At 58.1% G+C, this 27,832-nt stretch overlaps 1 protein-coding gene across 1 annotated transcript; it reads right to left on the bottom strand.

Moving 5' to 3' along the window:
- Positions 1-495: 495 nt before the first annotated feature.
- On the bottom strand, positions 496-27,832 carry SRC (SRC proto-oncogene, non-receptor tyrosine kinase). Its single transcript, XM_054173758.1, has 13 exons — positions 27,560-27,832; positions 13,704-13,779; positions 9,726-9,978; positions 9,424-9,523; positions 5,568-5,666; positions 4,779-4,882; positions 3,790-3,939; positions 3,356-3,511; positions 3,032-3,211; positions 2,872-2,948; positions 2,372-2,525; positions 2,023-2,154; positions 496-1,571 (listed from the first exon to the last, which is right to left on the bottom strand). The coding sequence occupies exons 3-13, from the start codon at positions 9,967-9,969 to the stop codon at positions 1,363-1,365; spliced, it is 1,605 nt and encodes a 534-aa protein (XP_054029733.1). The 5' UTR covers positions 9,970-9,978; positions 13,704-13,779; positions 27,560-27,832; the 3' UTR covers positions 496-1,362.

The raw sequence follows: 27,832 nt of genomic DNA, 5'->3' as shown, positions 1-27,832 counted from the left end.
GAGAGGGAAAAACCAAGACATGCAATGAAGGTGATGTTTAGGAGGGTGTGAGGACAGCTCAAGGGATATGTACAAGTAGGTGCTGGATGAGAGAGTGCAGGGGCTGGGCTTCAGCCCCATGGGATGTGTGTAGGGGCAAAATCAGGCAGGGGTAGTCACCCACCTCTGAACACAGCTGAGGTCTTTGGCAGTGAGCAGGGGCAGGAGATGAAGATGGGAATGTCTCCCATGTGGCACAGCACTTCCCAGACCTCTCCAGGATGGTTCCCCATGGCTGGGTATGCTCCCACTGCATGGGGACCACAGCCTGGCAGCTGAGGCTCGAGGGGTCAGGGGAAAGGAGGTAAAAATGTATTAGGTGGGCAAAACCAGCTGTGAGAGATTAGTATTTCCCCCAAACCACTCCAATACCCTGGGCAGCCACATGTGCCATGCACTCAAGCCCTGTGGTGGCACCGGGGAACTCTGCTGGTGGGAGAGCTGGTGACAGAGCCACAGCCGAGGGGGCTCTGGTGCACTTCCCAGGGGGTCAGCTGGAAGACCAGGAGTGCTCAGTGGGAGAAAGCAGAGCTAGAGTGGTGGGGCTGGCCACAGGCTAAGGAGGACTCTGCTGGCACCAGCCCTGTGCCACTCCCAGGAGGACAAGGTGGGTCCCTTGGTGGGGACAGAGGCAGCTGGAAGACTTGAATGTGCACCTGGATGCCCCCATGGGATGGTGTCAGTCAATGGAGCCACAAGCAGCCACATTTCACACTTCCAGTGCCCTCTGGAAGGGTACTCAAGGAAGGAAGACCACCAGCATTTCACTGTCACCTCACACTGGCACCACCACCCTGGTACATCACCAGTCTGAGCCAGGGATTGCACCTTTCCCATGGAGAAATATCTCTGCCAGTACCCTCGGGAGAGCTGGAGCCAAGGAGTGGTTAGGGGATAGGGCAAAGGGGCAGGGGAATTTGTGCTGATTCAGAAAGGGGGTGCAGGAGATCAGGGCTATGTGTCCAAGGTGGGGTGATGCTGTCCCTCAATTCCTCCAGGCTCTCTCCAGAGCTGCTGAGGAACAAAGGTCTCCTGAAAGCCAAGTCTCTTGGTGGGAGATGCTCCACTCGCCTTCCCAAGCCAGGTCCACCAGTGCCCACCGGCTCCTCTCGCCAGCAGGACAGTGCCACTTCATTAAACACGGGCCAGAAGTCTTAAGGAGCAATGAGAGGACCCAGCACCTCCCCAGGCCACATCTGGAGATGATGCCTCATCCTGTTCCAGGGCTGCTCCACACAACCCCGGCCCCTCGGCAGGGAGGCCAGCCCTTGGTGCCCCATGGCGAGAACGGCAGCGCCCCTGGTGCCAGGAGGAGCTCCGCGTCTATAGGTTCTCTCCAGGCTGGTACTGAGGCTCTGTCGAGGTGAAGTAGTCCTCCAGGAACGCCTGCAGGTACTCGAAGGTGGGTCGCTCCTCGGGGTCCTTCCGCCAGCACTGGCACATGAGGTCGTGCAGGGACTCGGGGCACTCGGGCGGGCAGGGCATGCGGTACCCCCGCTCCACCTGGTCCAGCACCTCCCGGTTCACCATCCCTGCGCGTGGCCAGAGATGTGGGGTCGATTAGAGCCAACCAGACCCTGCACCACCACACCTTTCCCAGAGGCACACCAAGGCCATCATGCTGGGATGAGCCTTACAGGCAACACTGATGACCCAGGGAGAGCGACCCTCCAGCCCATCAGCGCTTGTCCCTGCCAGCTTGTCACCCTGTTTGGGGACTATTGTGGGACAGGGTGGCTGTGACCCTGCAACCTGGCCAGGCTCTGCCCACCCTATGCTAGCAGGCAGGACCTGAACTGGGCAGGGGCAGCCCATCCCTGAGCCCACCCTCCCTGCCCAAACTGCGCGACAAATTTCACATTAGTTTGCTTCTCTGCAAAGAAGGCTCTGGGGGCCACAGAGTGCCAGGGCCCAGCACTGGGCACCAGCAGCTAGCATTGGGGCACTGCGATGGGGGCTCTGCTGGTGGGTACCAGCCCTCACCTGGGTATGGCACTCTGCCCTTGGTGGTCAGCTCGGTCAAGAGAATGCCAAAGGACCACACGTCTGACTTGATGGTAAACCTGCCGTACAAAGCAGCTTCGGGGGCTGTCCACTTGATGGGGAACTTGGCACCTAAATGGAGAGGCAGGGTGAGGGGCTGTGAGGGGCTGCTCCCAGCCCTGTGGTGCTCAGGGATGCGTGGGGCTGTGAGTGCCTCTCGGATCCCTGAGCACCCAGGGCTGCGTGCCAGCTCGAGATGCAGCACACAGCCCCGGGGACCAGAAGCCATCGCTCGGTGCCGCCTCCCCAGGCATGGTGCTGGCAGCCCCAGGCAGTGCCAGGCACACACCTTGCCGAGCAGTGTACTCATTGTCCTCGATGAGGCGTGCCAAGCCGAAGTCAGCCACCTTGCACACCAGGTTCTCCCCCACGAGGATGTTGGCTGCCCGAAGGTCCCGGTGGACGTAGTTCATCCTCTCCACATAGGCCATGCCAGATGCAATCTGTGGGGACCAGCACATGGGACACTGAGGCTGGCAGAGTGACATGAGGGTCCCTGGGGAATATCAGGCACTGCCAAGGGGAACAGCTCTGCAGAAGAATCCACCCCAGGGTGTGGGAACAGCTCCTTGCTCAAGAAAACCCACACAAGATGCAGTTTTGCTGTCCAGGGAGTGCTGGAGGCAACGGGAATGGGCAAAGGGATGGTCCCTGACTGCAACCCAGAGGGAATGGTGGCATCCAGCTGAGCGAGGCTGCAGAGCACCCCACCAACTGATGGCACTGAGGTGCTTGGGTGGCCCTGCCCTCGGGAGGAGGTGGGGGAGGCCCAAGGATGCACAAACCCACCTGAGCCGCCATATCCACGAGCTGGGGCAGCCGCAGGTACTTGCCCATCTCACCCTTCAGGAAGTCCAGGAGGCTCCCTGTGAGGAAGACCACAGTCATGGCAATCCAGAGGAGCAGAGCCCTAAGGGCTCCCCCAGCATCCCTCCCGCATAACGCTCACCCTTGCTCATGTACTCAGTGACGATGTAAATAGGCTCCTCCGAAACCACAGCGTAGAGCTGGACCAGCTTCTCATGTCGAAGCTTCTTCATGACCTGAGCTTCCTGCAGGAAGGCCTCCGGGGACATGGTGCCAGGCTTCAGTGTCTTGATTGCCACCCGGGTGGTGCCGTTCCAGGTCCCTGCAGCACAGGACACGCTGCTCAGGGGACATTTATGGGGCAGGGGACCGTGTCCCTCACCTGCCCCCCCGACCCCTGCAGACGGCTGGGGAGAGGATGCAGGTGGGGACACAGTGGGGACAGCAGGGTGGGAAAAGTCCTTACCCATCCACACCTCTCCGAAGCAGCCCTGTCCCAGTTTGACCTCCAACCGCAGCGATTCCCGGGGGATTTCCCAGGCATCCTTGGCAAGGCCTTGGGTCTGGGGCTTGGACGTGGGGCAGACGTTGGTGAGGCGGTGGCACAAGCCATCGGCGTGTTCTGGCACAAGAGGGGACACCACCGGGGTGACACTTGGGCATTTAGACACGTGATGGCTTTACCCCACGTCTTCCCCACAAGACACCTCGGGGACCCACACCTAGACCCTCACCTTCTTCCCCAAAACCCAAGCAGCTCTTCACCAGGGTCTCCCCAAAACCAGCTCAGGATCTTCCAGCCCTGCACTGGCCTCCCAGCAGCACCCTTCCTGCAGTGAGGGCAGGCACAGCACCCAGGGTGTCACCCAGACCCCAAGAGGACCCAAAGTGGCTACCCACTGGAGTAATAGGCCACCAGCTGCTGCAGGCTGTTGAACTGTGTGCGGGAGGTGATGTAGAAGCCGCCGCTGTCCAGCTTGCGGATCTTGTAGTGCTTCACGTTGAGCCCCTTGGCGTTGTCGAAGTCAGAGACGGAGAGGCAGTAGGCACCTAAGGGCAGGACCAAGGGGCTGGGTGAGAGATGTGCTGCAGATGGGTGCTCCCAAGGGGAAGGTAGGTACAGGAGTGGGCATGCAGGCTGCTGCTTCCACCAAAACCAGAGCTCCTGGCTGCAGAAGCTGGCACCTTGTGCCAGGGAGGGACAGCACATAACCCCAGTTACATCCACAGCCTCCAGCTGCCCTCATGTGCATGGCAGCTCTGCCAAGCCTTCTGAGAGATCCCTTGTCTCTGCTGTGCCCACAGGAGAGCAACACCACACACTTCTGGGGCCACAAAGAGCAGAGAGGAAGACTTTGCCACTGCTTGAATGAGCTGTTTCCACCAGCATAAAATTAACAGTGGCAAGTTCAAGGCATCGAAACAGAAAGAAGCATCAAGGAGCTTTTCTCAAAGGTGCATTTGGAGGCAAACTAAACCTGGTTTCCAGGCAAGAAACTGCATCCTCAGGCAGCCACACTGCAAAGATCACAACTCAGTTTCAGGAGGCACAACACAAATACAAAGAGTCATCAGACTTGAAAGAGAGACCTAAAAAACCCATCATTTCCTTGGCCTGCTTCCCAGAGGCACAGGTTAAGATTTTGCCACCAGAGAGGGACCAGGATAAGGCAAACCCCTCACCTCTCTGGGGGTGTGAAAAAACCCAACCCCCAAACACTGGCTCCTCCCTACAAGGTACAATCTCTTTCCTTCTCCCTTCCTGTGCACTTAAGCAGTGGGAGCTAGGACCATGCAGAGTGAGTAAGGGTACCAGGGTCCCCATTTAGATGTCCCTCTGCCCCCCAGACAGGGAGTCCCCAAGGCTGGCCCCCTGCAGCCCCACTCACCTTTTGTGGTCTCACTCTCCCGGACCAGGAAGGTCCCTCGGGGGTTTTCGGGGTTGAGCAGCAGCCGCTCGGACTCCCGGCGAGTGATCTTCCCAAAGTACCACCTGGAAGAGCAAGGCAGCAGCTCGGAGCCTGGCATTTACACAGCCCCTCCACTGCCTGCTCAAGCAGCTGGCTCAGACTCCCCATAGCTTGGAGACCATGGGAAGTGTCTCTGGGCTTGGGCACCTCGTGATGCGTGGTGCCCTCCCACAGCCTGGGCTGGGCATTGCCATGGAGCAGCCCTGCACCAAGTGCCTGCACTCCAAATGCCTCCACTCCAAATGCCTCCCCAAACAAGGGGCTCTTGTGACCCCTGAAGCCCCCTGAGGTCTTTCTCAGTGGGGTGCCATGGCACTTGCTGTGCACCTCCTGCTCTGGGCCAGCTTTGCCCCTGCCTGCTCTCCCCATGTGAGAGTCACCTCTGTGCTCAGCCTGATCCATCCAGGCAAGGCTGGCAGCATCCTCACACATGGATGTGGGTCCATGTGGAAGAGTGAAAACCAGACCCAAAGCATCAGGTCCACCACAGCCCCTTCCAGGCCACAGCTCACCCCTCCACCACACCAGCAGGTTGCACCTACACACTTAGAGAAAGGCTGGAAAACCTCTGAAGGGTGTGCAAATTCAAAGGGGAAAAAAGAACCAAGAGGGAACACCCAGGGGCCTGGCAGGCTTTGCCCAGCAGAGGGGAGGGAATTCTCAGGGTGCATGTGCCCGTCTGTAAGCTGTCTAAAAGATGCCAATTACTCTTCAGCCTGGATGGAGTCTGAGGGTGCGACATAGTTACTGGGGATGTAGCCCGTCTGTCCTGTAGTGAGGGAATGAGCCAGCCACCAGTCACCTTCCCTGCAAGAGAACCAAAACACACTCAGTGTGAAGCCAGGAGACCCCCAGCCAGCCCCTTTTTGCCCACAGGAACTGGGACCAGGAGGGATGAGCCAGGGCAGAGCCCCAAAGGCAGGGGTGCAGCCCCCTCAGCCCCCAGTCCCCAGCCAGTCCCTGGCCAGGAGAGCTCCTGCTGCCAGCCCCTGCACAAAAGGGAGGCTTTAAACTTAAACTGCAGCCAGCCAGCCAGGCAAAGTACCTTTGGAGCCACCTGACTGCCAGCAGGGTCTGGCTGGAGGCTGAGGGGTGTTGGGGATCCAAGGCAGTGGAGAGCGAGAAGGGAAGTGGGGAAAAGGCAGCAGAATGATGGCAGGGATTAAAAAAAGGCACCAGGAAAACCCAAGAGAGTTTGTTAGACACAGGCTGCAGAGGCTGAGGTTTGGGCAGGAAGAGTGAGAGCTGCCCTGCAGTGATGTCTGGCTTGGATGCAGCAGGCTCCATCCAGCTCAGGCACATCACCTCCAGCCCTGGGACAGGCACACTGCATGGCAGCAATCCCTGCCCACCAGCTTCCCAGCAGCCATGGGCATGCCTGAATGATGGCTCACATGGAGCCACAGACACCCACAGCCCCAAGCACACCTCCACCCTGCAGAAGCCCCTGTGCTGTCCCCAAAAACCCAGGGCTGTCCCACCACCCCTCCTGCCCTGGGCATGATGGCCCCAGGCCCATCTGTAGGACCTGGCAGGGTGCAGGAGCCTTCTCACTGCTCTGCTCTCCTCCCCACAGGCTCCTGCATGGGATAAGGCAGGAAATGACAATAAACAGAGAACAGGACAGCAGGAGGTGGCTTCCCCTTCCCCACAGCCAGAAGGGCTTCCTCCAGCCACTCACATCTTCTCGCTCATCAAAGTCAAGAGTCCACTAATTTATCCTGACCACGAGGGAGATGAGGCTATGGGAAAGCTACAGATCTGTGGGAACAGCACTGTGAGGATGCAAGGACTCAGCAGGGTGACCTCCACAAACACTTCACAGAAAAACCTTAATGACCTCAGTCACCACTGCAAGACCCATGACCACATCCAGACCCATTTCTGACCCTCACAGATGTGTAAACCTCCATCCTCGCTCCAGACACCAGCAGTTTGTGACTTCTGCTTGTCTCAGCTAACCCAGGGCTGCTTGGAAGCAACCAGGAGAAGCTGGACATGACCCTTGTCTCCCTGTGTTGGTGCCAGCAGGGCCAGGGAAAGTGGGAACCCTTTGGGCATCTCCTCCCAACCACAGATCGAGGCTCTGCTGCCCATTCCCAGACTCACAGAAGCCCCAGCTGGTATTTTATCTTCTCCCAGTCCCTAGCACATCTCATGGCAGGTAGATTGGGCTCCCCCTCTGGAGCTGCTGCCCCAGTCACCTTTACTGGGGTGGCTCTGAAGGGGACAGGAGGCTGGTTGGGCTCCTTTCCCACAAGACTGGAACAAAACCATCTGCCTGAGAAATGCCCAGTTTTTGACTTGTGGCTTTATTCCAGCTTAGGCTGCAGGGCTGCAAGCTGGGAACTGAGCAAAAACCAAACTATTCCAAAAATGTCTCAGTGGGGAAAATAATCATCATCATCATCATCAAAACAAAGCATTTCAACAACCCCTGCACAATGTTACCCAAAATACCCCACCACGTCCTGGCTGGCTGCCAGTTGACTGGGAGGAGACCTCCTCCCACTGGAAATGGTACCACAAGAGCCTTTCTGCACTGGGGTGGACCAAGGGTCACTGTAGCCAGCCTGGGCTTTGCTGGGATGCAGGAGCAGGGAGGTGAGTGATGTGGAGGCTTCTCCTCCTGCCCTGCCCAACTCCAGCCCCTTAGAGCAGCCCAAGCGTGCAGCCACCCTGTAAAGCTGCTGGTGGCCAGCTCCCAAGACTTACCAGCCTGTCCTGGACTGACCCCCAGCACCCTCCCCACAGCCCAGAAGAGCCCAGAGGAAAGGGATATCTCATGGCTGCTGTTTGCTGTCCCCACAGCACAACAGCTTGAGCTGCTCCCTGACTGTCCCAGCATCTCTGGACACTCAGTGAGAGGAGAGGTGTACCCTCTGAGCACTGCTCAGCTTTCTCCAGGGCTTCTCTCCTTGTGGACATCCACCCATGCAGCCACAGCAGACACCAGGAAAATCAGCAGCCACCTTCTGCACCCTCCACTGTCGGGCTTCATCAGCAAAACAAGCCCTTTTGTTCCCCAGGATGCTGCACAGCCCATCACACCCTGACCCTTGCCTCTGACCAAGCCTTTGGCAAACAGCAGCAGAGTTGAAAAACCTATGGAAAGCCCACATGTGACACAAGGCCTAAGGAAAACCCCTGATAGATAAGCCCAATGTGGGCATGCAATAGGCAGAGCTGACTTTGAGACAGCCCAAAGAAGAGCACAAGCCTGGGGCAAGTATAGTGCAGAGGCTGTGAAAGCAAGAGGCCTCAAAACTCCCAAATTCAGGCTTTTTCTGCAGCATCAAAGCCCTCCATATGCTGGACTTCATGGATTAAACAAATCACCTTTAATAAACAGTGTTGGAATAAGGAGACCAAGGACCAAACTGAAAACACTTTTATGCAACACTGCTCAACCATTGCAGGAGAACTATCACCCCAGGACATCTCCTTGTCTGCCCACCCTCTGGCTTTGCAAAGCTATTTCAGGTGCTTGGGTGGAAAGGCAGCAGCTAGAGGGGCAGTGAGAGCTGCAGACCCCAGGGAGCCCATGACTGGGGCAGTGGCTCCACCAGTCAGGCTTCAGATTGTGTATGCCCTGTGCTGGGATAGGGCACACGTGGGTTTAATACAGGATCACATTTAGGAGCAGCTTCCAGCCGGTGACACTGCCCCGTTCAGCACAGCAAGTGATGGGTGTGCTGCTGTGACCAGGATGGAGAGCAAAGGCGAGGAGCCAGACCCCTCAGGAAGCACAGGAGTCCTTTGAGCCACTCACACACACAAAACAATCAAAATTATATAAAAAATGCAAAAATAAATGCAAAAAAAAAAAAAGGCTGAGGGGGAGCAGAGAGCCAATGGAAAAGGGACTGCAGAAGGGTGCCAGGCAGATGAGGAAAGCAGGCCAGGTTCAGAGCTCCTGGGTGCAGACACAGCTCTGGATGGGGCAGCTCTCTGGTATGGGAAAGGGCTACCCACTCTGTCCTGGTCACTCAGGAAGGACAAATCCAACCAACCACAAAATCATCAGGCAACCACCTCCTCCCAGCCCTGCTCCACCCAACCTGGGCAGCAGGCAACCTTCTGTCCTTTAAGATGAAGAGCAATAGTAATAGCAACAATCTGCAATACACACCTGACGTCCACTTTTCTCCTAAGCGACAGCATGGCACAGAGGAGAGAAAAAAGAGTCAGGGGAGAAGCTGAGATCAGAGACACCAAGCAAGCACAGGGGAAAGCAGCCATGAAGCCGAGGAGATGTGTGCAGGCAAACAAGGGGTAACTGAGTGCAGATGGGAATAGGGGGAAGGCAAGGCTCAGCCCCACATTGGAGGGCATGGACTGGCCAAGAAGCAGAGGAGGTGATTTGGTGACAAAGCTGCAAGGCAATGGTGATCAGAAGCAGGACTGGAAGGATGTGCCCATGTCCATGCCAGTCACTGTGTTCATGCAAGTACTGACACATCCCTCTGAGAGCACCCATCCCTGGGGAGAGCTTGGCTCAGGGGCTCCATGGGAGGGACAAAGGTGGCGGCTCAGCCATGGGCTTGGCTGCAGGGACACTCACGTGTTGTTGACTATTTGCAGGCGCTCTCCTTTCTTGAAGGACAAGTCTGTTTCAGTCCGGGACTCGTAGTCATAGAGGGCCACAAAAGTGGTGACACCACCTGCAACAGGGAGCACTCAGGACCGGCACAGCTACGTGTGCTGGGTGCCCCTTGCCGGGGACCCTTCTCTCCCATCATTCTCTCACACAGACCTCCTCCCCTCCAGTTCAAAGTCCCTCAGAAGCAGAAGACAAGACGAAACTGAAGCCAAAGACCCAACTGAGCCCCTCCCCGTCCCACCGAGCCCCCAGCCCACACGGACCGGCCAGCGCCCCGGCACGCTGCGGCGAGGTGACCGTGTCAGAGGTGTTGAAGCCTCCGAAGAGCTTGGACTCGGCTGCCATGGTGCTGAAGTTGCGGCTGGGGGTGCGATGGGTGCTGTCGGGAGCTGCCGCCTTGCTGGGTGTCTGCGAGGCAGGGTAACCCCCGTGGTGGGCATTGTCGGGGGGCTCCAGGCTGCGCCGGCGCTGGCTGGGGTCTTTGGGCTTGCTCTTGCTGCTCCCCATGGTCCTGGGCTGCAGGAGACAGACAGGCATGCAGAGGGCTTCTCTGCTGGTGGTTATGATGAGGATTGCTGTGAGGCTCGCATGACAGACGCCTGCCCACTAGGCAACAAAACAACCTCTGGAGCCTGTTCAGGCACCAGCTGCCGGGAAGTCTGCCCATCCTGCCCTTGCCCTGGGACACCATCGCCCCTCATTAACTCCCAGCCACCTCCCGCCTCGCCATGGCTGCCAACGCTGGGATCAGAGCTGCTGGGAGCGCTCCAGGAGCAAAGGGAAGCACACTCAGCCCTGGGAATATTCTGGGAGCAGAGGGAAGCACGCTCAGCCCTGGGAATACTCCGGGAGCAGAGGGAAGCACGCTCAGCCATGTGAGTGTGGAGGGAGCAGAAGGAAGCAGGCTCAGCCAAGGGAGTGTGGAGGGAGGACGCTGAGCACAGAGACTGGACTGGTGCTCTGGAATGTGGCTGCTCCAGGGCCAGGTACCCACTGTGGGAGGTAGTTCAGCACCCCAAACAGCCATATTTCTTCCTGCACTAGGGTTTCTACCACGGCATGGGCAGCAGAAGACAAGACTCAGGCAAACATTCCCAGATCTGGATTACTCTGACAGCAGAAATGCGGAGAAGCCACAGCTGTGTCACTTTACTTGCTCAGAATGGGGATTTAAATGCTGGGACTGTTCCTGTGAAGTCCAAAACGTGCAGCAAATGGGAGAAAAGTTTAAACCAGGAGCAGTTACAGGCAGTAGCAGCTAAGGACCAAGGGATCTCAGCTTTATATATAGTCATGCCTTCCTTTCCACTCAAGATCATGCTCTATAAATACCTCCAAGGTAATGATATAAATGAAGGAAGGGAATTATTTGCAATCCCAAAGATGGCAGGGTACCCAGCAGTGTCCTGAAGCTATGGAAGGAAATATTTAGGCTAGATCATGCATGGCAGGAGGGAAGAAGGAGGTGGAGACAACCAGGCAGAATCTCTCTGATAAGAAAAAACAAGCAGAGAAGGAGCAGAGGAGGCAGTTGCAGCCCGCAGGGTGCAGACCTGAACACATCCACCCACGGGGCTTTGTTGAGGGCTCAGCCTCACCCAACAGATGGTTTTTCTAACCCAGCTTTGGAGAGAAGCTCAGGTGAGCCCCCACGAGCAAGGCCAGAGCCATAGGGCAGCTCCAGTAGCCTGCAGAGCCCTGGTATTGGTGGGGCAAAGCCTCTAAGCTCCTGCCATGGGGAAGCTTAGGGGTGCCAGACACAAGCTCTGCTCCCCTCCCCATGATGAGGAGTTTGCTTGTCAACTGGGGCTTATTTTCCAAAAGACCCACTTGCATCTACTGTTTTCCAGCTTTAAGTTGCACCAGCAGCATCCCCTTCCACTTCCACACAGGTTGGCTTCAACTGCAACCACGCTGGCAGGATCAGATCCTGACAGGGCTTAGGACTGGAATAAACTGGGGTGGATACAGCTACGGCAGCTGCTCCAGCAGGCAGCTGATCTGTCCTTCCTCCTACACATGCAGGTGAAGAGGAGGGACTGATGCCTCTATCTGCCACAGGACTCAGCTCACAGATGTCTGCCAGGCTTTGGGGGCCTTAGAGCAAAGGAAGGTCAAATAGAAGCTTTGTGCTTACAGAACACCACTGCTGGCAATCCCCAGGCAGCTCCCATGGCAAAGGGGATCCATAAATAACTGCACTTTCAAAACCCTGGTGCAGAAGATGCAGAACTGGGGGGGAAAGCAGGATCTTGGAAAGGACAAGAAAAAGCCCCAAGAGCTAAGGAAAATGAAACTCCCCATGCCCCAGGCAGCCCTTTGCTCACCTCCGCCCAGGGCTCTGGCACCCGCTGGCACTCCCCGGACGGCAGCGGCAGTGCAGGGAGGAAAGCAGGGACACAGTGGGGCTGTGACCGTGTGGCTTGTGACTGCCCACGCGACCATGAGCAAGGGACACAACTGCTCAGAGTTTCCCCTGGAAACAGCACTTCCCCAGGCAGGAAAACAGCCTGGCTGGGGCAGGGGGTTTGGCAGCACTTTGGTCTTCCCCCAGTGTGCCCCACGGGGCTGCCAGCCTGGCCCAGCCACTCATTTATCAGCACACTGAGAAAAAACAGAGTGCAAACAGTCAGTCTGCCTCGAGATTAGCCAGGACTGGAGCACAGGAGTGGAAGGCTGGGTCCTTCAAGCACTTCCTCAGTGTCTCCAATGCCAGGGAATCCTTGCCTTCACCCCTGTTACACCACTGGGCATCCTCTAGGCACATCCTGGTCAGGGACACCACTGACTACAAGTTCACCCCTCCTTGTGTGGTGCTTTTGGGGAGGAAGGGCTCTCCAACACGTACCCCAAGCTCCAGCCTGTGCCTGGCTGATAACCCTCCTTGGGGTTTTACTGGGTCTGTGCTACTCAGCAGGACATGCTGCTCTGAGAGGCACAATACAGTCACTGGGCTTTGACTGAAGGAGCTGAAGATGGGAGAGGAGGAAGAAGAGAAGCAGGAAGCACAAGTCCATGGGTTTCTGGGGAAGGGACTGCAGAGCAGTCTGAGCTCTCCTGTTGCAAACATCCTTGCACAAATACCTGCACACACTAGTTTTGATTTGCCCACTGCAAAATGTAGGCTGTCAACCCCAAAATGTGCCAGAGGCACTGGGGAGCCTCACACCACCCCCACTCTGAGCCCCAGGTAACTCAGCCAACGCAACCATAAGGTTTTAGCCCTATGGCTGCCCTGGGGAGGACATCCCCCACCTGCCCCTAGAGAGGGGCTCAAGAAATCCCTTCCCACCCCACATCAGTCCTCTGACACCCACATCAGTGCCCTGCCACCCAACATTGGTGCTTTGGCACCTGGTGAGAAAAGAGTGCAGATTCCCAGGGAAGCATGCAGGGGGTTGTGCAAGAGCCAGACAGAGGAGTTATTAATGGTGGCAGGAATGTGCGGTGAGCTCAGGTCCCTGGGGGGAGAAGGGTCACACACCAGCCCCTCGTGCCTCCGGCAGAGCTAGTGATGAAACTCCCAGCTCTCTGGGAAGCCAAGGGCTAGAGAAGGAAGTGGGTGAACCCACTTCACCTGCCTCCCAGCACAGCCCAGCAGCATCACTGGGAGCTGTGGGACAGCATCACGGTGGCTACATTGCAAAGAATACGCCGCCAGAGTCCAGCCCCGGCAGCCTGGCCGATGCTTGCCAGGATAATTGCCTGCTCCCACGCTTCTCACCGCTGGCAGCACCCGGATGGGGGTCTCAGCACCATTCCACATCCCCGCTTTGGGCAAGGCCTCCCCTCCCAAGGTCTGCGCGGCGGCAGGGGGCTGGAGCACGGCCAGCGCTGCGAGGGCTGCGAGGCGGCTTGGGGAGGCAGCGTCCCTGCGGCGGGGATTAGCAGCCCGGGCACGTCGCAGCCGCAGGAGCTTCCCTGCTCCCGGCTCCGGGGTCAGTACCGGCGGCAGATCGCAAGGCACGGCGGCGACAGTGGCCTCGGCTCAGCTCCGCACTCCGGGCTGGCCACGCAGCGGGGAGCACCAGAGGGTGGGAAGGATGGAGGGAGGGTTCTGCCTTTTGCTCTTGCACCCAGCACCCGATCCACCCGGGGATGCTCAAGGGCCAAATCCGGCTGGTGCAGAGCACCCGGTACCCCAGACCCGAGATCCCCCAGGTGATTGGGAGGTTGTCCCTTTGCCCAGATGGCCTCATTCAGCCCGGTCCCCGACTTCGGGGCTGATGCAGATGACTTACCAGCGCTTTCCGGCTACAGCCTCGCTGCGGGGTGGGGAGGGGCTGCCGGCGAAGTCAGCTCAGCTCCCGCTGCAGACTGAGAGAGAGAAGGGACGTCAGCACCCACGGCAGCCACCGCCGTCCCCACATCCCAACACCCATTCCTCCCTACACCACTGTCCAGCATTCAGGGCTGCCACTGCCTTCCTCCTCCTCCTCCTCCTCACTATCCCTCCAGCATGGGTCAGCAGCTCTGATCTCTCATGTGTGAAGAGGAGACAATTCTCTGCTCCACTTCATCAAACCCATCCAGGGACAGGAGAGGAGGTGGCTGGAGCTGCCCTGAGTGATGTCCCAGGGCAAGGGGGGGGCACAGGCACCCCTAGCCCACCTGGAGACTTTTCAGGGGTGAAGCGGAGCTGATTCTTCTGGATACACACCAGCAGCTCCAGCCCTGCTGCTCCATATAGGACAGCTGGGACTGGTGGCAGGGAGGGTTGGCCACCAACCAGGGTACATGTCCCCAGGGATGAGAGTCACCTTCTGCATCCCCACCAGCACTGATGTGCTACAGCATGAACCACATACAAGGTCTGGGAGCACCTTGTGCTGCTCAAGCCCTGACTCAGCCAGAAAAGCAAGTTTTACCCAGATTTTTCAGAAAGGACAAGTGTGTGTGATGAGGAGGGTGGGGAAGGGGGCACTTGTCAGCAGCAGAGACTTGGGGCAGCTTCAGGTCAAAATCAAAGCAGGGCAGAGTCCTGCAGAGTTGGGGCAGTCACCTACCTGGTTCTGCCACCCCTCCTAGCCTCCAGATCATGCAGGAGCTGACCCTTCTCCTACCAAAAGTGAAATGCCTCTCCAGCCAACCCTGTTCAACCAGTGCCAGGCAGAGTTGCCTGCTTGCTTGGCACAGTAGAGACTCAGCCTCTGCATCATCTCCAGCTTCTCAGCTCCAAGCAGCATCCCAACAGGCTCCTGTCCTGGCTGAAGCCCAGCTTTCACATCTCATAAGGAACACCCAAGACAGTGTGGGCAAGTTTTTGCTACCCTGCCATTTGACCCTGCTGGCAGCAAGCCTGGAAGTGAGACCAGCCACAACCTCCTGCCTTTATGCCCTCAGCCACCAAGGCATAGCCAGGAGAGGGCTTGTACAGAGATGACAGAAAGGGAAAGAGCTGCTGCTCCCCCTGCACTGCCTACTGCCGTCATAGTCTCCCCTGCCCCAGCCGCCCTGACCCTCCTCAGCCTGGGCATTCCCCAGATCACAATGTGCACCCCATGGAACACGCATCAGCCTTGTTACATTGCAGACATGAAGGGTGGGATGGTGGAAAACCAACAAGCAAACCTCCATGGGGTGACAGAATCCCAGAGTGCTGGGGACTGGAAGGGACCTCTGACCTAGCTCAACCTCCCTGCTAAAGCAGAGTCACCCACAGCAGCTTGCCCAGGATCTCAATGTCCAGATGGGTTCGGAATTTCTCCTGAGGAGGAGACCCCACAGCCTCTGTGGGCAGCCTGCTCCAGGGCTCTGGTACCCTCAAAGTTAAGAAGTTTGTCCTTATGTCAGTGCAATGCCAGGCAGCTGCCCCATGTCCCTCTCACTGGAGGGGCACCTGGGAGGGCAGCTGCCAGGCAGATGATGTGCCACACCGCTGCTTTATTTTGATGGCCTCCTCTTTCCCCCCGCTAATAAGTTTTGTCACTATTTTTAGTGCATTTGATTAGGATAATAAGCAGAGTCTGATTGACAGCTCCTTAAGCCTTTGAATGGTTTGTAATTTGTACTTGACTAATATTCACCAGCAATAATTGCACAGCGGGATGGGGAGGGGGGAGCTGCAGTCTCAACTCCAGGCTGCAGCACATACAAATAAGGCTGTGCTGTGTACACACGTGGTGCCCATCTACTCCTCAGCCTGGGCACACTGTGCCACCCAGACTCCTGGACATGAGAGAGGCCATGGCTGTGTTTAAACAAAACAGGACTGAAAAAGCCACTGGGGAAACCCAAATACACCTGTGAACCTGGGGTCAGTGAGGTGTAAGGTCTGCCAAACGGGACAGGTCCTCACATGGCTTGCCAGGAGGATGGATGCACTCACGTCCTCACACACACAGGTTTAGGAACTTGGTGGCTGAGAGTGGCTGCTCCAGCACAGCCTGGCACACTGTGGCACAACCCTTCTGCCCAACTCCATAGAAAGACTGTGAGCCTACCTGATACATCACTGGCATGGCCACGGTGGGGCTTGAGCACCCCTGTAGCACTGAGAGCCTCATGTGATGCCAGGTTCTGCATTCAGCTCTTCCCAGCCTCCCACTTCCCCCCCCCCCGCCAGCAGCTAGGCTGAGTGGCAGCTGGAGGGGAGGGTGCCAGGGCGGAGCCCAGCCGCACACTCTGCCTGGGGCAGAGGCCACAGCAAGGAGAGCCCCAGCAAGAGGCCACCCCCGCCCTCCCCTCTCCAAAAGCAATTAAAAAATGAAGCACACTCAGCTGCACAACTCAGCTCGGATCAGATCACGGCACTCGAGACAGCGGCACCCCCGGCCTCCCCCGCCGGCGCTGAAAACGCTGCCTGATCCACCCAGCATCCCTGCTTCTCCAACACCCCTGTCCCCAGGCTTTATCTCCCCCCCATCTGCAAGCCGGGATGCAGAAAGAGGCTCCATGCCCTGCCCTACCTCCCCAGAGAAGAGATGCTCTTGGGCAGGCACCAGAGGGGATCTGTTGCTCTCTACCACGTCCTGCTCCCGCTGCCTTCCGCTGAGCCCGGATCGCTCAAGGATACAATGGCCGTGGCAAGGCCAGGCTGATAGTGGGGCTGGCGGCGGAGCGGGAAGCGATCTTATCTGCTTTGCAAAGACACCAACAAAAGACACTGATTGGGAGCAGACAAAACACGGCAGCACGGCTTCTGCCAGGCAGAAACCTTGGGAAATGCCGCGACGGGCTGGAGCCCAACCCCAGACACCGAGCCTTGGAGAGGGAGATGTCTCCAGCAGAAAAGGCTCTGTCCTTGGGGCTGCTGAGGCGCTGGGTGGGTGCCGAGGGGCGCCGCCAGCAGACGGGATGGGGCGGGTGCTGGATAAGAGGTGGGTGAGGGGCCCGGGGCACCAGCACCCACCCGCTGGCGAGGCGAGCTGAGCCACGTCCGCGGTCGCACGGCCCCAGCGAGATGAATAATGGTGACTGTCTCAGGGCAGACTGAAAAATGAAGTGAGCAGGATGGTGGACGAGACAAAGCAGCCCCACAGCACCCAGCCGACGGCAGCAGGCACTGGGGATAGGAAGGAACAGAGAGCAATGACGCCAAACCCACCCTGCTCCAAGCACCCTTTGCACACAACTGCCCCCATCCCAGTAGGACCAGAGTCCAGCCAAGGCAGATCCAAGCAGGACAAACAGGAGCTGCCACAAGGTGGGCTACAAAAACCAGAGATCCTAGACTGGATGCAGGCAGGTAGTTAAGAGCATTTTGCATCCCTCATGTTCCCCTGCACAGGTAGCAAGAAGAGGTGGCAGTGCTGCCCCCAAACAGGGGCACCTAGACAGTGAGGCCAGCACCCTGTCAAGCCAGAGACCATGAATTGCTGCTTGGTTGGCACTACCACAGCCATGGCAAGGTGGTATCTGAACATGAAGCATCCCAGCACCCCATCCCCTCCTGTTGTTGCCCCTTGCTCCCTCTCCACAACTGGGGAGGAAATGCAGCCCCGGCCACAATCCCACAGCATTTCCACCCCCTAGTCTCAAGGGATGCTACTGGTTTTGCCTTTTCCCACTGCAAGCATCACAGCTGGGGGCCAGTGAAGGGCAGTACAGCCCCTGGTGCTCTGGGGAAAGCCTCACTGCCCTGGCTCAGCCCACCATCTCCTCCTGCCTCCCAAATACACCAGATACTGTGTCCTCCATAGAAAAAGCAATTCCAGTCCCTGTCCTGTGCCATCAGGCTTTGTTACAAGGTGGGAACACAGAGGCACGTCTCTGCCAGGCTGGGACCAGCTCTGGTGCTGGTGAAAAAGGGGAAGCTGCTGCCCCTCTAAGCCCTGCAAACCAGGGTTTGATACTGCAGCTCCTCTCCCTGCCTGCCTGACGCTGTGGAGGCACGTCTGGGTCGTGCCTCCAGCCCTTCTTCTCTGCAAGGACACTTGCTCCTCAGCTGCACTGATTCCTAGAACAAGGAGAGATGTGAAAAAGCTGAATTCATCTCTCAGCTCCAATCTGGGGACCAAGCTGTGGGCAGTGCCCCGAGTGCCCACTCCAGCTCTGCCCAGTGATTTGCACGTCAAGAGCATCCGAGTTAAGGCCCCCAGCTCTCCCCTGGCTATCCCCAGCTCATGGAAACCTCTCCCAGATGAAAGGAATCAGTGGTGGAGGGGAGGGCAGCACAGCTGCTGTGCAGGGCCAGCTACATGCTCCCCACATATGTAATTCCCAGCCCCTCCCATCCAACCCTGTCAACTCCCGTTAAATTTAAAACCATCTTAATTAAAGCTCCACAGCCTGAGCTTGCAGAGGCCAGTGGGTCACAAAAGGGGAAAGGATAATTAAATCAAGCATCCAAATTCCCCCTTCTAAGCACGGGGGAGAGTCACGGTCAGGAGTGATGCAAAATGCCTCTGAAAGACATGTCAAAACAGGGAGTTTAAGAAACCATAACGAACCCCTGGGACACACCAATGCAGGTTCTGGATCTTTATCTGGCCAGGAAGCTGGGAGACACCAGACACACACACAGAGCTCAAGCTCTCCCCAGTGTCATGGGGCCAGCCCCTCGCTGGGCAGGTTTTGGCTTGCCAAGGTGACGGGCAGCAAGCTCTGGCACTGCCAGCAGCTGCTCACAGCTGCAGGCAGTGCCCCTCAGCACCCCCATAGCACCCTGAAGCTGGGTGAGGGCAGGGGCAGCTCAGCAATGGGTGCCCCACCAGACCATCTTGCGTAAGGCTGGAGAGAAAAAGCCAAAACCTTATCTCCCTGCGGCAACGGCGGCAGCAGGACGTGAGGCAAGACTGCTGGCTGCTTTGAAGTGTGCTTAAAACACACCCGGGCTTAAGACACTGGGGGTGGCTTTTAACCTAGAGTGCTGGGGTTTAAGTCTTTTTCTGCCCCAAGGGCTGGGAGAAGGGAAGGAGGCCATTGCCACACAGTGTCACATCCCCACCACTGCACTGCAGCAGACCCAGGGAGCGGCAGGGCCTCGTCTTCGGGTTCCTCAGCGTGCAGATGGCAGCAGCCTGGGCTGACCCACTGTGATGCTTACCCGGAGAGTTGGGAGCTGGCAAAGCTCCACTCGGTCCCAGCTTCCCCCTAGGCACCTAGTTTGTATCCCATCACTGAGCAGCATGGAGAGCTCCAGAGGGAGCCGGCAACTGCCTTTCCTGACCAGCACCCCACTCCCAGCATCACCCAGTGCTGGATGGTGGGTGCTGGGAGCTGCAGCCCCGTGCAGAGAGCTGCACAAGGAGCTGCTACTGCAGCAAGGGAGAGTGGGCAGCCAGCAGGGCTCCATTTCTCCTTTCTACCCCAAAAATTCAGACTCCTGCAGCTCTGCTAGCCCCATGCTCCAAAGGAGACTCCTTGGGTACAGGGAACTGCTGGGGAAGTGTTTGGGGTCAGGGAGCAAATGAAAGTTGATTGGAGGCTCTTGGAGTCTCCACTGTCCCCTGTTACCCATGCACTGGCACTTTGGGAGAGCTCAAGGACAGGTGGACAACAAACACACAGGTCCTGATGCTTGCACCCACAGAGGAAAGGGAAGCCAAGAGCCAAGAGAGAAGAGAGAAATTCCTTGCTTTCTGGCCAGCACAACATCCTCCAGCCCTTCCTGCACTGCAAGAGCATCCTGGCAACTAGAGATAGGGAGAAAAAAAAACACCACAAGGGTGGTCCAGCACTGGAGAGATGGTGGGATCTCCTAGAGGAGATGTTCAAAGCTGTGGCACTGTGCATCCTGACCTTGCTGGTGTGGCTCTGGGTAAGAGCAAGGATTCCTCTCGGTGCCTCCCAGCTTGACTCAGCCTGCACTTCCAGTATTCCCACCAGGCCACCAGCCAAAGCCAGGAATTGCCCAATCAGCTCCAGCAAACACTTTCCAAAGGCACACAAAGCCTTTGGCCTGTGTTAACCTGAAGGTAGCTTCTCCCAGACAGGTGATGAGGGCACTGCTCTTCTCCTGCCAACTCCAGAAAGAAACAGAAAGGAAATGCTTCCAAGGGCAGGAGTGCCTTCAGGGCTGGGGATGTTGGGCAGGGGAGCATCCATGTCAAGCTGGGTCAGCACTGGAGCTCCTGCCATCAGGACTGCCTGGAGCCATGGGGCAATACTTCCCCAAAACAGTCTTCCAGCACTGGGGGTTCAGTGCCCCCCAAAATGTAGTTTTAATGCTAGCCCCCAGTCATGCTTGCATCCAGCTGCTCCCACCACTTACCACCTAACACCCAGCTTCCCATGGCCCCATCACATCAGCACTGCTCCCATCCAGGTGAAGCACCACGACAAGAGGCTGGCCCCACTGCAGGGGGTGATGGAGATGCAGTGACATGCTCAAGGAGAATGGAGAATTTCTCTTCCTCATTTCTGCAGGGCCTCTCCCAGTCCAGCCAGCCTCGGGCTGCAGGAAATGGAGCTTGCTTCTGCTTTCTGGAAAGGGACATCTGGTCTCCGGGTTCTCTGGGGATGGCCGTGGCACAGCACCCAGCCCGTACTGGCTCCTGAGCAAGGGGCAGGTGTCAGTGAGAGGCTGATGTGACTCACAGGTGGCTCAGATCCGGCCAAAACCGTGTTGCCAGCTGCTCCTGCCTCAGCTCCAGGGCTGCCACACCCAACAGCACCCACAGCAACTTCAGCCCCAGGGGAGGTCGTCAGCGCAGGCAGGTGGCAAATCTCCAGAGCAGGGGGAGGAAAGGGGCAAGGAGCACTCGGGAGGCAGAAAAATCTCTGGATCTGAGCAAGTTACAACCACCCCTGGCCACGCTGGCGTCACTGCTAAAACATTTCCACTTTCAAAGAAACCAGCCCATCCAGTCCAGCGAGGAGAGGAGCTCCCCTGGGCTCCACTGGCCCTCTGGGACTGGAGCTGAGCCCCATCAGCCCTGCAAAGGGGTCCTGCAGGTCCTCCGTGGCAAGGAACCTCCCAGCAAGCCTCCTGACCTGAAACAGGAACTGAAGCACTCACTGGTGAAAAAGCAAAAATGCAGGGAGGGTATTTGCAGCCCCACACAAACCCCACGGGGTCAGGCATCGCCCTGCTACTGGCCGGGAGCCACGGGGACTGGACAGGACATGTGCTGGGGTTCCTGCAATGGGAGGGAACGAAGGAGAAGCAAAGCTGAGGCCAAGGGTCTTCCATCACCCACTCCCAACACTTCCCACTTCACAGACACCTGAACAGTTTCAAGTGAAGAGGCAGGACGCCACAGGGCAAATTTATGCTGATTCTTGGCTTATTTTCCCAGGTTACTCTGGGCCTCAGGGGGCATCTGCCTGACACAAGCCACATGCTCTGGGAACTGTGGGGCCACCAGCTCTAATGCACACATGCTACAAGCGTGTGTGAGTCAAGGCTGGGTGAGCAGGATCAGCCTCTAGCAATGCACACTCGACTCCTGCTTTCACCCCTGTGAGTATGGCTGTGATGGAAGCAGCTCCCACAGCAGAGGGCACAGCCCTGGAACGTGGCTCTTTACTCAGCACTGTAAGACCCCAAGCCAAGGCACGCCCAGGAAGTCTGGACCTTGCTAGTGGCAGAGCCTTGAGAGATGCTGGTCCCCACAGCCACTCCCATCTGCACCACCAAAACAAAGCCGCTCGCTCAGGAGGCGTCAGACAAGCAACCAGGGAGGCTCTTGAGGGGCTAACAGAGCCCAGCCAGCCCTGGACAGCATTTCATACCCAAAATTCTGTGGCTGATTCCTCAGGCTGTTCCTGGAGTGAGCAGGATGCTGAACAGCTCCAGTGGAGCCTCTGGGAGAGGAGCCGGCCGGGAGTTGAAGCCTCAGACGGAGCTTGCTATCAACACCCCGAGCAGATGAAAAACAAAGAAAAACGCTGAGCTGGTGTCTTTTATCCTTGTCACTCCTGAAGGGAGAGCCGGGCTGCACACACCTCCCGGCCCTGCCTGCCCGCTGCTGTGGTGGTAGAAATCAGAGACAGGCTGTGGGTGAGGTGGATGGGACCAGCCCGAGCTGCAGTTGGACCTTGCACCCTCCCATGGCCTCTCACCTGCCGTCACTCGTGCTGCTCTTCCTACCCAAAACAACCACCCCTTGCTCTTGGGCAGGGCCTGCAGGGATGGGATGAAAGGACAAAGGGATGAAGGAACAAAGGCACAAAATGCATCTCCTCTGCTTTTCATCACCTGTGGCTCACGGTGGCTTCAGCACAACCCAGCCAGACCCTGGCACACGAGCTGTCCCCATCCCCAAAGCACCACGAGGGGCTCAGATTAGGGCACATACACACATGTGCACTAAGCCATACACAGCCCTACAAGTGGGCAGGCAGCCCCCATGCACTGCTTTCCATGCTTCCTTACCCAGCTCCAGCCACACACCAGTTCCAGCACCCTGTGCCTTTCTTCCCACCCCCCTCCAAACTCAACTATCTGTGCTGCTGGAGCATGAAACCCACCCTGGCTGCAGAGACTTCTGCAGCTACCTAGGCACCATTCCATGCCTCATGCCACCCTCCCTGCCCAGTGCAGTGCTCAACCACAGCTCCCCCACAGCTGTGCCAAGGCTTCCCGATCCCTTCCCCGGCACTGCCAACACTCATCTGATGGGCAGGGGAAGGAAGGGGCCTGGCTGAGGAGGGAGCAACTCCGAAGCCTTTCTGTGTTGTGTAATATTTTTGCAGAAGTCAGCAAGTGTATGCTTCCACCCCGAGACCACCCAGAGCTGAGAATGGTACAGCCTGACCCCGCTGCCACCAGTGCCACCACAAAACCACCAAGCCACGAGGGCTGGTTTCAGCCAGGGAAGTTGGTGCCCAGCTGGGCCACAGCCTGGGGAAGAAGACCTTGAAAACAGAATCTGAGAGGCTGTGGGCGAGCGGGTGAGGAAGATGATGGCACTTCATGGAGATCAGACTCTATTTGCTCTGCCTAAGGAAGAGCTTTGCCCATGGAGTGTGCAAGGCAAGGCAGCCGGGGCAGGAGAGGGGGAAACCAAGGCACACAGTGTAAAACCTCACCAACTTCCAATGGCAGCTCCCCAGGTGCTCCTGAGGGAAACTGAGGCACACAATGCTCCTTACCAGGTGAGGAAGTGAAATGGAGCAGTGAAACCCAGGCACAGTGCTGCACCTCCACTCCAAATTCCTGCTAAAGGGTGCTCCAAGGGGAGATGTTTTAGGGTCTGTTTAGCATCAACCTGCCCTCAGCCCGCTGTCCCCAAACCGGGATGGGGCATGCTGCATGGGAAGGGGCATGTGGCTCAAGACAAGCTGGACTTTGAGGTTAACCTCTCCCATGCTGGGAAGGGCCATGCAGCAGTGAGCTTTTCCCCTCATTGCCCATTTTTATGGTGGCCAAGATTGCCACACACGGTCAGGAAGGATGGGAGCAGCCATGCTGGGTGGAAGCTATTTTTGCAGCAGGCAGTCAGGTTTTCCTCTGGCCAGCAAGCGCCAAAGCAGCGGGCTCAGGGCCAGCTGAAACCTCATGGTCACGGAAGCAAGACCACAACAGGTCAAGCCTGGGACAGGAATGGGAAACTTGGGGCCAGCCTTCAAGACTCGTGGGGAAGGAAGTGCAGTGGAGGCCAAGTCACAAGTGTCCTCACGTCACGCGTGGGAGGTGGTGCTGAACCAGCACAACCCGCTCACCTTTGCTGTGGACCTCAAAATCACCCCAGTGCTTTCCCAGCATGAGGCCCAGGCATGCTGGGCTGCATGTCTTGCCCACACCTCTGCTGGCTTCCCAGCTGCGAGGCGAGGGCAGCCTCCCTACACCCCTCACCTCTTTCTTCTATTTTTGTCTTGAACACCCAGGGGCTTCTGCTCCCAAAGCCCTCCAGATGCACCCAATGATCCTGCCCACCAGCCTATGGGTACTTTGGATGATGCATCTCCACCAAGACCACCTGGAGCCAAAGGGTTTGGGCAGATTTTTTTAAGGTCTGACTTTAAAACAGTGATGAACCCCCTCTTGTCCAGAGGCCAACACCCCACAGCAGGTCCCAGCCCTCCCAAACACCTCCCTGCTCCACAGCCAGGGCAGCCAGGAGATCTGTAGCCTGCAGGGAAGTCAGCACAAGACACAGATTTGCAGGTCCTGGTTCCTGGCCCAAGTTCAAACCGCATTTGTTCCTGAAATCTGTTTCAGGGCTTTCTTCTCAAAGCTTGTGTGTGCAGAGGCATGTGCAAAGCAGCACCAGTTCCTGCTGCAGCCAGCGCTGAGGTCACCTGTGCCAACGCGGGGCCAAGCTGGGGGCCTGGGTACACCCAAGCACCGACTGCAGCCCACGCTGCTGTACCGTGCTCAGCCAGGTCATTACATTCCTTTTCCCCTCCTGAGCACACAATACACCGGGCTATCACACAGCTTGCTGTCTGTTTCAAAGACGAAGGCCCAAGGCATGACTGTTTCTCTGAGGCTTGCTCCTGACAGGCTGAAATTTCAGCAAGACTCGAGCCCTAAGGGAGTTGATCTGCACCCCCGGCAGCCAGAAAGAGGAGTTTGGGCTGGAAACGGCAACAGTCCGCGCTGCTGTCCCTGAACTGCCAGGCTGGGATGGCTATCTCCAGCCGCAAGTCCAAGCTGCTCTCCAGGAACGGGATTAAAGGGATTCCTCCCGCACGGTGCCGTGCGGCAACAAGCCGAGGCCGGTTCCCGCAGCCCATGGGGTGCACGTTGGCCACGTCCCTGGGGAGCGCTGCGGAGTGCTGCGGAAGTGAGCTCAAATGGGAAATTGTTCCGAGAGATAAAGAAACAAGTTGGAAACCGAGCTGTAAAATAGACAGTACAGGAAACAATAGCGCTTCTGATAGGCTTTCAAATTCGCCCCCCGCACCCATTGAGCCTTGGGGGCGTTCTCCACCCTTAGACACACTGGGAGGAGGTGCAGACTCTGCTCACTCCTGCTTTTTCAAGGCTTTACAGGCTGTTGCTGAGAGGTTATGGACTGAGTCCTTCAGGTCTCTGTAGACAAGAGCGTTAGCTCTTCTTCAAAGACCAGGTGTGATCCTGGCCCCAGTAGCAGGGAGAGGCAGACAGGACTTTGGAGGAACAGAAGCCTCTTGACCCATCCCTTTCTCACCTCAGTGAGCTCAGTTCTCTCTTGGTCTTGTCCCCCTGTCCAGGGGGTGGGACAGCCCTTTCTGCCTCCCTGTGGTACCTCCATGATTTTCCATCGCTCTGGCACAAAGTCATTAAAGGGCAAAGCTATCGTTAGGGCATCTCCATCACACAGGGAGCACTGCAAGGCCACTAACGATCGAGACAGGGAACATTGGACTTCCCTTAGCTGCTGCTGCGCCAGCCCATAAATAATCTCTTCTCCAAAAAAATCCTGGGGCTGCGTTTTGGCAAAGCCACGGAGGCAAGGTGTTGAGAGAAGCCTCTGCCCTGCTGCTCCCAGGTCAAAGCGTGGAACCAGGAACCGACCCTCGATCTCTCAAGCAAAGGTGCCCTTCTCTGACAAACGAGCATTAGCTGGCTAATGATTACAGAGACGCGGCTCCCCGGGGAGTCAGCACGCCAGCCTTGTCTCAGAGACACTGAACGGCCAAGGATTTGCCATGGGCTAGGTCCTGAGCCAGCACAAAGTGGTGCAGAACAATACAGGGTAGCCCAAATTAGCCTCTCCAAGCTGCAGAAGCAGCCCCACAAAAAGAGTATTGCTTTAAAGCGTGAGACTGCCGATGTCCCCCTGCATGCCCCCACCCTCACGTCTCCCTAGAGCGCCCTGCCAGGCCCCCACCCCTGTCTGACCAGTGCACACTACATGGGGGGCCCAGGCACGTGTTGAGCGGCTGGGTGCCTGGCAGGAACAAACAGCTTTCCACCATTAACAGCTAGACCTTGGGAGGGTTTGCCATGACTTGGTTCTCCCACCTGCACACTTGTCACTGCTGGTAGCTCCTTAGCTCAGAGGAGGGGGACAAAGCCCTCCAGCTCCTCTGGGGAGCACCCACAGGGCAGGAGGAAGAAAAATTAAATCTTTTGTTGCCACCTTCCCACAGATCAGTTCGTGTATGGCACTGCTGGGTACGTGCTGTCCTGCCCTGGGCCTGCTGCACAGGCAATGCCAGCCCCAAGCAGGAGCTTGCTGCAGGACCCCCCCTAGGGCGCTGCACCTTCCACTGCTCCCAACTCTTAATGCCATGGGGCCTGTCCTGGGGGACCTCCAGGCTGCAGTGAGCAATCACATCATGTCCCTTCCTTTGCATCGCTTCTGGTGAGCCAGGAGGATGGGTGAGCCAGCAGCACACATAGAGGAGCATAACCTACTGTCACCTATGACCTTTACTGCTGCTCAGTGATACGTGAACCTGGACTGGGATCGGAGTTGTCTCCTGGCCCCTAGTCCAGGGGGCCGAGTGCTGGGGTGAGGAAGGGCTGAGAGAGGAATGTGCTGCACAGGGCCAGCAAGATGCGGAGAGATGCAGCAGATCCCCGCTCACCTCCCGCGGGTCCTGCAGGAGGCTGTGCAGCTCCCCAGGACAATGCTCGGCACCAGACAGGACCACACCAGGGTCAGTGCCACGAGATGCTGCCTCCTCTCCAGCCCCTATCCCCAGCACACACAGTCCTGTGCAGTGGGCTCCACCCCTACAGGTTGTCCCCCTGTGCCTGGACCAACTGGCACCAGGACGCTGCACATCCTGCCTGAGTTCCTGCCTGTCCCCCCAGACAGTAAGCAGGTGTAGAATCCCATCCCTGTAACACTGGGGCTGAGCACAAACCCCACGATGCTCTTCTGCAGCACCGTGGGCTGTGAAAGGGACGGTGGTGACATGTCAGTGCCATTGCTCGTAGCCACATAGTAGGGTTGGATCTCCCAGGATGTGATGGGGGAACTTCCTGGCTGGATAAAGCCTTTAATTAGGCAATACGGGGCTCTGCAGCCCCCTAGAAGCTGGATGCAGTCAACTCTGGCAAGGGGGAAGGCAAGGAGCCCGGCCGGCCACAGCTCTCCAGGCTGATCCTGGACACCAGCCCCAGAATCACCGGTGAGCAAACACGGCAAGGGAAGCGGATCAGGAGACGTCAAGGCAGGGGGGCGATGAATATTTCATGTCCTGGCCTACATACAGCCCGGCTTTCCCCGCCCTGCACTCCCGGGGGTCTCCCCCAGCCCCCGATCACAACAAAGGGGAGTTGCAGACAGGCGGGGCCGCTCCGTCGGACCCCCCCGGCTGCGCCTCCGGACCCTCGGCATCCCCGGCCGGGCCCGTATATGCCCCATAGCTGACATACTAGTTCATGTGCATCCGCCGCTGGACTCATAGCCAGCCCCCCAAACCCACAGCCAGTCCTCCAAACCCATAGCGCGACCGCGAGCATCCCTGCCGGGACCCACAGCCAGCTCGCCGGGCTGCGGGCAGCCCCTACTGCCGGACGCACAGCTACAGCAGCGGAGCTTGGGGCGTCCTCGGCTGGCCCCAGAGCCCCCTCGCCAAACTGCCAACATCCCTCATCGGACCCACAACCAGCTGGCCCGGCTTGTGGGCATCCCCGCATCGGCCCCACTGCGGGACCCCGCCGGAACCCACTGCTGGACCGCGGACATCTCCCGCCGGACCCCACGGGCGGATCCCGAGCATTCCCCACCAGACCCCGGTCACACCCCGCGTGCCCCATAGCGGGGCATCCCCTGCTGGACCCCACGGGCAGACCGTAGCCATCCCCCGAGCGCCGTCGCCCGCTCACCTCCCGCCTGTCCGCGCAGCGGGGCCGGTCCCGCCGCTCGCCTCCCGCGCTCGGCCCCGGCTTTGTCTCCGCGCCGGGGGCGCGGCCGCCGCCCCCCGCCGCTGCCGCCGCCGCCGCCGCCGCCGCTGCCGCGCTGGGTGCCCGCACCGGGCCGGGCCGAGCCGGGCTGAGCAGAACCGGGTCGGGCGCTCAGGGCTGCGCCGCCGGCAGCAGCATCGCGCAGCGCCGCGGACCCAAGGCGCTGCCGCCTCGCCCGCCCCCGCTCACCCCTTC

Source organism: Dryobates pubescens, chromosome 26 (assembly GCF_014839835.1).
Source record: "Dryobates pubescens isolate bDryPub1 chromosome 26, bDryPub1.pri, whole genome shotgun sequence".
In the NCBI taxonomy this organism is placed as follows: domain Eukaryota; kingdom Metazoa; phylum Chordata; class Aves; order Piciformes; family Picidae; genus Dryobates; species Dryobates pubescens.
The sequence above is the reverse complement of the archived record's forward strand: the minus strand, read 5'-3'. Positions and strand labels throughout refer to the sequence as shown.

Bases quoted from the DNA above. Each gene is read 5' to 3' on its own strand.
- SRC (XM_054173758.1), bottom strand. From the start codon at position 9,969: ATGGGGAGCAGCAAGAGCAAGCCCAAAGACCCCAGCCAGCGCCGGCGC. The intron at 5,667-9,423 runs GTGAGTGTCCCT...GTTCTCTTGCAG, and splicing joins CTGCAAATAGTCAACAACAC to GGAAGGTGACTGGTGGCTGG. The intron at 3,512-3,789 runs GTGGGTAGCCAC...CTCTTGTGCCAG, and splicing joins GCTGGTGGCCTATTACTCCA to AACACGCCGATGGCTTGTGC.